At 45.0% G+C, this 10,666-nt stretch overlaps 1 protein-coding gene across 1 annotated transcript; it reads left to right on the top strand.

Annotated features, from left to right (window-relative positions):
* Positions 1-7,849: 7,849 nt before the first annotated feature.
* LOC135553982 (nucleoside diphosphate kinase A-like) lies at positions 7,850-10,511 on the top strand. The gene is made up of 5 exons (XM_064985962.1): positions 7,850-7,979; positions 9,384-9,513; positions 9,622-9,723; positions 9,909-10,021; positions 10,253-10,511. The coding sequence occupies exons 2-5, from the start codon at positions 9,388-9,390 to the stop codon at positions 10,368-10,370; spliced, it is 459 nt and encodes a 152-aa protein (XP_064842034.1). The 5' UTR covers positions 7,850-7,979; positions 9,384-9,387; the 3' UTR covers positions 10,371-10,511.
* The last annotated feature ends 155 nt before the right edge of the window (positions 10,512-10,666 follow it).

Below are 10,666 nucleotides of genomic sequence, written 5' to 3'. Positions count from 1 at the left end.
TCCGAACTATTTCATAAATCTTTATTTATTGATGTCTTCTTTGAGAGTTTACATATCAGTGTAATCATTGGGTATGTGTGAACGTTTGTGAAAAACAGGCAAGAGACATATACAAATGATACAAAATAAAGGTAAAAGACTTTGCATAGAAAATGCATAACATTCATGCATAATGGAAAAAGAAAATCTTAATATACAGTATTGGGAATGGGAACTTTCCTACATTTTCACATGCACAAATCTGTATTCTCTTACATTTCTCTCCTGGTACCCCTCCATCTATAGGCCATAGATAAGATAATTATTATGTAAAAATACTACAGGTTTAGAGAGGTGATCATAAATCAAACTATCAAAGGGGTGCAAGAGAGACAGGGGGATTATATACATTGATGGAAGGAGCAAGGGAACGCAGAAGCTCTAAATAGCAACTGTCAATGACCCATTTTCAAGCCCACCCTTGGCCTCCAACCAACAGATACCTCTCAGGCTGACCCTAGCCCCTATTAATGGACCCTTCTTCATTACAAAGACTGTATGATCAGCAGGATTATAATAGCTCCACTTTGACCTTGGCAACCTCTCCCGAAGAGCTGTATAGAATATGATGGGCCACAAACCACACCCCTTCCCCCACTGGAAATATATGCATCTAAATGTGTTGAAAAAGCCACTCTTTGTATTAATATTGTGTTTCAATGTAATTTAAACACATTTTCACCAAGGTCAATACAAACAAAGCTAGTTTGAAATACCTTCTCAGTTTGCAAGTATATTACAAATATTGAAATCATGTTCTTAACACAGTAAATGGAACATGCAAATTTGGTGTGAAATGTTCCGTTGGGCCAACCCCTTATCATTTAGTGTTTGCAGATAGGAAGGAATCAAAAAAGAATAAGCAATATGGTAGAACCAATGCGATGGCAGGTAGCCTAGTGGTTAAGAGTTTTGGGTCAATAACCCAAAGGGCACTGGTTTGAATCTCCAAGCTGGCTAAATGAAAAATCTGTTGAGGTGCCCTTGAGCAAGGCACTTAACCCTAGTTGCTTTGGATAAGTGTCTACTCAAATATCCATGTCAAGAGAGTCTATTAAATTTGACTGCAGACACAATGATGTTTATTAGATGTTGATGGCTAACCCTTTCCTAATTCTTCTTGCAAAAAGCACAGCCCTTGAATGGTTTCGAGATGGCTCTGGAAATGGCCCGGAACACCCTGACCAACAGGGGACGTTTACGGGACTCCTGTGCAGGTGCTGGTGGCAGGTCGTCCTCAAGTTGGGGAATGAATGGGACAACATGATCATCATCTGTGATAAGAGAACATTGCAGGATTAGAATTGAACATGGCAAATGTACTTTCATTCTCTCCGACCACAGTCTAAACCAACCAGACGGTAATACATCAAAATGACAGCATCAATGATTTTGACCTTGGGAAATGTAAGAGTTGCTACAATGTTTGCCTGGCAGCTCGTCAAACTCAGTGGCCTTGATCAGAGAAAACATTATGGGACCAGAGTTGAATAAAACTCAGCATTAAACTCAGTAAAGCTGCATTCACTCTGACCACTGGCCACATCTTGGCAATGCATTAAAAGAAAAGGATCATCATTGTGTGTCGCTTACCCAGCGCAACTCGAGAGGTGCTGAAACGCTGCGAAGGCAGCTCCTTTTGAGTGAGGTTGCTCTCTGGTTCCACTCTGCTCTTGAACAGCTGTTGCCGGGTAAATTCATCCTTCCATTAGACACCCCACAATGTCTCACTCTGACCCCATTAGCTTTGGATTCTATTCCAGCCGTAATGAAGGGCAAACCCCCCAAACATGCATCTCCATACCTTGATCCTGACCGTTGGCAACTTTGGGCAGAAACTGAACCTCCGGCCCTGGCTCTTCTTCTTCACTCTGGCAGAAGGGACGTGGCGAGTCTCTGTATCGGCAACAGCTGTAGAAGTGCACCTCACAGGCAATGCAGTGTCAGGGCGGTTGGAATGGAGCTCAGACATGTACTCAACAACAAAGTCACTGGAGACCTGGCTAGTGCCGGGCCTGTGGGTACTTGTGGCCTGAGAGAGACATCTCTCTGACCTGTGCACAATATCTGGGGGCAAAAGAGATACAATAATTAAGCTCAGGATTATGTTGTGTATATTTTACAATAATACACAATCTTGAAAATCCAATGAACACAATTGCAATAAAATTATTAAGCTCAAAATGAGTGAATCCTACATGACAGGAGTTAATCAATTTAGTGCATACTACAAAATAAAATAAATGAAAAGTGTTCATTTCACTTACCATGCACAGAGGTCGCGGCAGACACATCATCGGTCAGCGGGTCCATTGCCTGGCTACTCCCCACCATACAAACCTGAGAGGTTTTAGATGAGACATCCTGGTAGACATCACGGACCGACATCACATGAAGATGATCCTCTTCACCCACATCAGGCTCATCATCTTCTAGTCTGTTCAGAATGGAGTCCAACATCTCCGTGGCCAGTTGACAATTTTCGGCCATCTGCTCGCTCATAGATGAGTGCTCTGAGCCAGCTACTCCGGCCTTGATCACATTCAGAACCTTTGTGAGGATCTTCTTGGCGCTGCGTCTGACTGACTCCTGGCTGACTGCAACTGTTGGGTCTTTGAGGTCATTGTTGGTAGACACTTCCATGTCCTGGATTTTGTCAGCGGTTACATGGGTATCCTGGTGGTCTCGCTCATTGGTGAGGTGGCAACCAGTGTACAAACTCTCCAGTTTGTCCATAGCTGTGCTGTAAAGTTTCTGGGAGGATAACTGGACCTGTTCCCAGAACTTGCTCCCCCCTGCCCTACTCACCTCAACTGCCTCGTTTAAGTCCACTAGAAGGGACTCAAGAATGCTAGTTGAGGCCTCAGCAATGTTCCTTGAGGAGACGTGGGCTGACAGGATGTCCACGGTCAAAGAAGCATCTCTTATGACCTGAGTCACTACCTGTTGTGCCTTGGCAAGGTATTCTGCCGTTAGGCTGTCGGTCTGAAGGTCAGCAGGACGCTGCTTTTCTCCCTGTGTGGTCACATCCTGTGCAATGAGTGAATGGCTTAGGATAATTGTTTCCTGTACCCTTTCTGATGGTGGGAATGGACAATCAATGAGCAGGGAATGGTAGATGGCAGTGGAAGATATGTCTGGGTGTTCTCTCATAGCCTCCGGCTCCATGATTGCTGAGCGGCCCTGGAGCATCTCACCAATCTCCAGATTGTCGATGCTCTCGACACTCAACGCTAGACGTGCTAGAAGGTTTCTAGCCGTCTGGCACGGATCAAAGAACTCCTCTGAGTTGCTGTCAAGCTCTGTTTTTATCACTTGCAGGGAAGTTCTGACTGCCACTGCTGACCGGACACACAGCATCCTTAGGTCGGAGTGGGAGCGAGACAGAGGTGAGTGGTTCGAGGGACCACTGCTGCCCTGTGAGGATCTGGATCCCCGCTCCAGCTCAAACTCAGACATGGAGGCCTTGAGTTTTTGTGCAGCTTTCCGGACCATGTCCCTTGCCACACCATCAATGTCGAGGCCTTCAATCCCTGTCGGAGAGCCAGTGGTCTGGGGCCCGGATAATGCCTGGTTCTCTAGATATCCAAGGGCCTCCAGGGTATCATCGACCACCAAATCCACCAAATCACTGGACATGGCAGTGATTCTGTCATGACGTGGCTGGATATTCTGTTCTGTCAGGGTCCAATTCCACAGGGATCCGCCGTGCATTTCAGCCATTTTCAGCTCGACGGCCCTGGTGATCTTCGCCCGAGACAGGTTCAGCAGGTGGTCGCTGCCTGACTGTCTGGCTGACATCCTGGTCCCTGATCTCTGGAGCACCAGACTCTGCACCTCGGCTGACACCGCTGACAGGAAGTAGGTGAAAGGGGAGGACACCCGAACCTCATGTCCTGTCTGAGCGTTGCTCTTCGCCGTCTGGATGCTGCTGATGGTTGCAACAATGATCAGACCTGCCAGTGGTCCTAACTCGGTCTCAAGCCTCCTCTCAATGTCCAGAGGGGACTTTCCAGACAGCCGAGTGAGCACCATCTGTCCCATGGTATGGCCATTCATTGTGGTTGTGATTGTCCGCAGCATCTGTTCAGCAAACTGACTGCTCGCTGAGCTGATGCTCGTTGAAGGAGCTTCGGCTCCCTGACTGGCACCTCCTTTCAGCGCGAGCTGGCCTAGTCTGGCATTGATCTGTTTGATAATGATCTCCACAATGGCCATGATCAGCCTGGTGTCCGCAGACAGAATAATAGGCCTCATCTTCTTCGGTCTCCTCTGGATGGATGGCAGTATGACCTCACTCAGGGACCTGTGGGAGTCTCTGTGAACATGACTGAAGATGAAGCTGTGAGACAGTCCAAACACAGACCTCAGTGGGTCTGAGCGGGGTCTATCCCAATCCTCTCTATCTCCGTCCTCAGACGCTGAACAAAATCTTCTTGGGTTGTCATCCTCTTCCTCATTCTCCTCTGAGCTGAAGAGGGCCCCACAACAGAGATATGGTAACAATGACAATAACAAACATTTATGACACAAACACGGGTTAAAAAACGTTTTTTGAAAGAAGCAAAGGAATCAAATTAATCAAAAATCCAACTAAAGTCACACAGATGTAGGATCTTCATTTGATCACCCTGTTGCAGGAGAACCTTCCTGCAATATAGGACATGTAAAACGTGTAGTGTATTTGTGGTTTAAAAAGGCTTCTGAATTTTGTAATTTCCACTTTGAAGTTTCTGACTTGATTTTCCCTGACAAAAAAAGTATCAACCCCTACAAAACGGCCTATTAATTATAATCCAGATAATAATTCACATTTCCTGTTGCTGCAGGATTATTTTCCTGCTGTAGCAATCTTAAGATCCTACATCTGTATTCAGTGGAAATAAAACATTTTTAGAGAAGTCATTATTTATACACAGTGAAGAAAATAATGGTTTCAACCATTAATGGAAGAAATAAGCTTCTGAGGGGGTACATACGAAAGTGGGGAGGGGAAGGGAGTTGGGTTCCGTGTGCTTGCACCGGTTCTATGGCTAGTGACCTCGCTTGGCCCATGACTTGGCCCAAGGCTGAATCTGACACTGCGGCATGTGGAGGCTGCTGTCAGATCTGCTACATTGATTACGACTGAAGACCAGGAGCAGGAAGTTGATGATGATGATGATGATGATGATGGCGTCCAGGGCAAATCCATGCTGAGATCAAGGGCAGGGACCACCATTGTTGAAGAGGCCTCCTTCACCCATGACACGATGTTCTTGCACTTAGCATAGGCCTCAACTACGGTGAACTGGAAAGTAAAAGAATAGCCGGGAAAGGTTGTTCTAAAATCTAACAAGATCTAACATTCACTTAAGTCTGTTGACATTTAAGCCCCCCCCCCCCACACCTTGTTTTTGAGATTTGAAGCCTGCTCACCAGGTTCCCATTGTCTTGATTCAAAGTGCTGATTCGCCAGCTCCTGGTACATTTACTGTAGTATTGTAATAGAATATCTAGGCCAGGGATTGACAACTTTTATGGGGGAGGGGGCCACAAAAAAATCTGAAATCATCATGAGGGGCTGCAGTGGCTGGCGGGTCTGCATATCCACATCCATACCCACACATGCAGTCAGAGTTGGCCCTTGCGTTTTGGGGGCCTTAAGTAAAGTTTTGTTTGGGCCTGCCCCCCACTTTGCGGGCAAATGATTTTAGCAGAACCCCTCTTGACAGTGGAGAGAAGTTTTCGAGTTCCTTCCTGCAGTGTGTAATTGCACCTTGTGAATTCTACTATTCGAACTCTCAACAATAAGTTGAGACCCCAACTGAGTTCCTATTTTTATTATTTATTATTGATCCATGGGCTTACAAAAGAGGATCCGCGGCCGCTAGTTGCCCATCCCTGATCTAGACTGTGTCCCAAATGACTCCTTAAATAGTGCCCTACTTTTGACCAGGGCCCATAGGGTTCTGGTCAAAAGTAGGGCACTATATATGTAAAAAGGAACCATTTGGTATGTACCCAGAGCATATTTTACCATCTTCCTGATGTTAAAAATTCCAGAGCTAACACTAACTCACCCTTTCATGCATATTCTCAGTCAAGAGAATCCATTGTCTGCAAAAGGGGTAAATAGATGAGTACTGTTAATTATTAGAACTAACCCTTGACCTCTACAGGACAAGCCTATATACATGTACACCACAAACACACCCTCTGATTTGATCTTTGGTCGGTTGCAGAACATACAGCATAGAGAATAGGAGGTAAGTATGGGGAAGACAAAGAGCAACCTACTTCTCAGTCATCTCCTCCCCTGAGAATTTGAGTTCAGAGGAGGAGCTTCTCCGGGCCAAGGACAGGTTGGAATGAAAAGTCTGCTGTGGCTCCCATGTGTTAGATGGGCCGGCTAAGTCCCGATCAGCCTTCTGCATCTCTCTCTCTGCTTCAGTCTTCTCTGACTGAGATGGGCCGGCTGACTCTGGATCAGGCTCCTGCTTCTCTCTCTCTGCTTCAGTCTTCTCTGACTGAGATGGGCCGGCTGACTCTGGAACAGCCTCCTGCATCTCTCTCTCTGCTTCAGTCTTCTCTGACTGAGATGGGCCGGCTGACTCTGGATCAGGCTCCTGCTTCTCTCTCTCTGCTTCAGTCTTCTCTGACTGAGATGGGCCGGCTGACTCTGGATCAGGCTCCTGCTTCTTCTCTTTGCTTCAGTCTCTTCTGACTGAGATGGGCCGACTGACTCTGGAACAGCCTCCTGCATCTCTCTCTCTGCTTCAGTCTTCTCTGACTGAGATGGGCCGGCTGATTCTGGATCAGCCTCCTCCATCTCTATCTCTGCTTCAGTCTCCTCTGACTGATATGGGCCGGCTGACTCTGGATCAGCCTCCTGCATCTCTGTCTCTGCTTCAGTCTCCTGTGACTGAGATTTTACATATCACCTTTCACAAACTCATTAATTAGCCTAAATTATTTATCAATAGGTTATATAACCTTTGACCTCTGACCCTGGGAATGTCATCAGAAAGTCCTCTATGTACAGTGTCACCTTGGCGATCACCTTTACCCAATTACTCACTATTTCTGACTTTGGCAGATGGCAAGACTTATCTTGCCTTTCAAAATGTTTAATATATAAAAATACATCTCTATAAAAAAACAATACCTACCTCAATGTATTTCTTCTCCATATTCTCTCCAGTTGTATCGCGAATGAATGTTTAAAAAAATGATACAATTAAATAAAGGTTAAATAAATACATTGCAATAAAATGCGGGACAATACATTTTCGACCACCAACGAAACCAACCCGATGTCTGAACGAATGGTCAAATGTGATCTGATCTGTTTCAAACATGATCACCTATGACGTAATAGATCATAGTAATAGATCATCACAGACGTCATTGTGCGGCAACAGTCAGCAGGTGGCGGCAAAATCTACAATGAAAACAGCCTTGTCGGGAGTTGTCGGGAGTCACAAGCATAAAACATATGTTTCGGCCACCACAAGCAGACCTCATCCAAAATATGTAAAGGAAAATTGTTTCATAGTGTGTTTGTAAAATGTGAGGCTCTGATATATTTACACCTACACCTGTTTCTTTGATAAAAATAAAACATGTCCACCCATTTCAAAACCCACCCACCACCCCTTGCAACAGATACCGTTTTGGTTAGTGTGCTGATATCAACCATTGTCTAGACTCGAATATTTGACAGCACATGTGGATATCACGCAACCCATTAACTGTTGCGCTAGAATGCGCAGAAGAACATGGATGATTAAAAGGCACGCAACATGTCAATCAATTTTTGACCTCATCCAAGCCCCACCCGTTCACCCAGCAGCCTTTATAAACTAGCTCTCAACATCTTCTCATCCTCACTGATTGTTCCCTTCCCAGAACGGTTGTCTCACGGGTCTTCTGTCAGTCTCAACAACGCAACTCTAAAGGTATGCTGCTTGAATGGTGGGGCCACAACGCCCTTCATTTTGCGTTGAATCACAGCGTTTTGTTTTTACGCTTCTCTTTATCGTTCTATTCCGTTCATGTTTTTTATGAAGTTGGTGGACGTCGCTTGTGTTCTGCCTTTCGCATTGACGAGCTAGCTAGCATGCCACGCAACGGCGTGGTTCTTCGCCCGTTTCTACCCAACCAAGTTAGCCAGATAATTGACATGCATCGAGTGACGGTTAATTCCCATCCTAATCGTAAACCAATGACTTGCAGTTTTATAGCTAGTGAATTGAAAATGTAACGCGTTAGGTAACACCACCGGGGCTGTGCATTTCAGTTTCACCCAACGTGACTAATTTTCGTGGTGAAATTTGCTTATTCACATGGCTAATAAGCTTAGCCTTACAGGTTACCGTAAGCCAATTATCTGTTACTATGAACTCCGTTGTAGGTGGGAAGTGCTTTACAATTAAGCTAGACTAATCTACTTGGACTTTATTTCGTGTAACGACAGTGGAAAGCCGGGCCATGTGGCATGGCATCTGTACCAAATATGGCCGCTTTCAACAATGGAATGTGCTCAAGTTCATGGCGCTGCTAGCGTCCTTAGCTCGCTTTTGGAAGTTATCTTAATACCGGTGAAACGCACAGATCTGTATTAAATCTGGACGTGGCCAGTTAACCAGCTACATTTCGTTTGCTGTCAAACGCTAGGCCTATTCAACAATCAGTCAATCGCGACGCAATAATTAAAGTAACTACACAATTCGTATGGTTCCGCAGGGTGTGGTTGATCTTAGATGACTGTTTTAATACAGGTAAAGGTTCATGAATTAAATTGTTTTAATAAGTCATTGAAGTGACGTTTACAGCGGACAGTTCAACACTACACTCACACTGCTGCAGCATCTGTTTGCAGTTGACTGTAGGTAACGTTACTTTTAATAGAGCTCAACCTAACAAAACTAAAGCATGGGGTCACTTTATGCGCCAGTAACTACGCTACAATGCCAGTAAAACAAACTCGTTTGTCCATGTATGAAACATGAGTTGCACATTGGCAACGAAAGCAAATTGTTCATACCAAATACCCCATAGGCGTGGAATGGGCATGTGGGAATACTTTCCGGGTGATGAGAATAGATTTGTACTGTCCTTGCCACATTCATTAGCTACAGTGCATCTGTTCACTCCATAGCATTCTAGGTGACATTGACTCGCTGTACATTGATCAAAGGTTGTGCAGTGGCCTGTCTTATTCCAGCTAATTCAGGAATTTCATTTTAAATGGATGTTTTAATCTCCAAGACAACAAACTAGGCAATTTGTCCATTGTTAATGTGTTTCACTGACAGCCCACTGCCTTTTTCAGTTACTCAATATCTATCCTCTTGTTGCAGCACCATGTCCAACACCGAACGTACCTTCATTGCCATCAAGCCTGATGGTGTCCAGAGGGGACTTGTGGGAGATATCATTAAGCGCTTTGAGCAGAGGGGCTTCAGGCTTGTGGCCATGAAGATGATCCAGGTATGTGAACATCTGTCTATTCAGCAGTGCATCTAATAGGTTTAACAGCATTTAACTGGGACTATTGATTTTGAGACCTTGAACAATTTTTTGGGGGGGTGATTGCAGGCATCTGAGGACCACGTCAAGCAGCACTACATTGACCTGAAGGACATGCCCTTCTATGGCGGCCTTTGCGCCTTTATGCACTCCGGTCCCGTTGTTGCCATGGTAACCATCCTTCTGACCCGTGCTCTACACACAGCCCCTTTGAAAATGCTTGCTCATTGCTAGATGCATAGTGGTTCACTGCTAAAGCCACCGGAACACAATACTTCCTATACTCTTGATCAGTGGTTGTGACATAATGAATCGTTCTGCTCTCAATGCGCCATTTTACCTTCCTTTGCTTTCAGATCTGGGAAGGCCTGAACGTTGTGAAGAACGGTAGATTGATGCTGGGAGAGACCAACCCTGCTGACTCCAAGCCCGGCAGCATCCGCGGAGACTTCTGCATCACGCTTGGAAGGTATGTGTCACACTGATGCCTGTTTATACAGAATCTGCTTTGGCAAGTACTAAGTGCTCAACTAACAAGCGGTGCAACCTGAAAGTGTCAATCATTAGACAGGAATGTAATGCATTTTCTACAATCAAACTCATGTATTAAGAAATGTAATATACCCTGCTGACTTTAGTTCCAATAAACCTCAAGCCCATGATGCGGAGTTGCTGATTGTGTTTCATTTTGCCATTAAAGGAACATCATCCACGGCAGTGACTCCCTCGACAGTGCCAATAAGGAGATCGCCTTGTGGTTCAAGCCAGAGGAGATGGTCGAGTACAAGAGCTGCCAAAATGGCTTCCTGTATGAGTAAATAAAATGAAACTGGAATTGTTTTCTCCTCACCTATCAATCAAACCCATTCTGAATGCTGTTTATCTGGAATTTGTTTATGTACTTTGTGACTTCAGAGCACTTAAAAATCATGTCAATAAAAATCATGGTGTAGAATACATGATGCTTCCTAGTGTACTTTGAAACTGTTCAGGGGCTTTGTCAGTAGGGGACTGGGGAAGTTTGATAAAGCATTAATTGGTCATGTCCCCTAGCTTCTGTTCAGGGCATGTGGGCATTTAGTGAAGGAGCTTCAATGTATCATAAATGGCAAGG

The sequence above is a fragment of the Oncorhynchus masou genome, chromosome 14 (assembly GCF_036934945.1).
Source record: "Oncorhynchus masou masou isolate Uvic2021 chromosome 14, UVic_Omas_1.1, whole genome shotgun sequence".
NCBI lineage: Eukaryota > Metazoa > Chordata > Actinopteri > Salmoniformes > Salmonidae > Oncorhynchus > Oncorhynchus masou.
The sequence above is the reverse complement of the archived record's forward strand: the minus strand, read 5'-3'. Positions and strand labels throughout refer to the sequence as shown.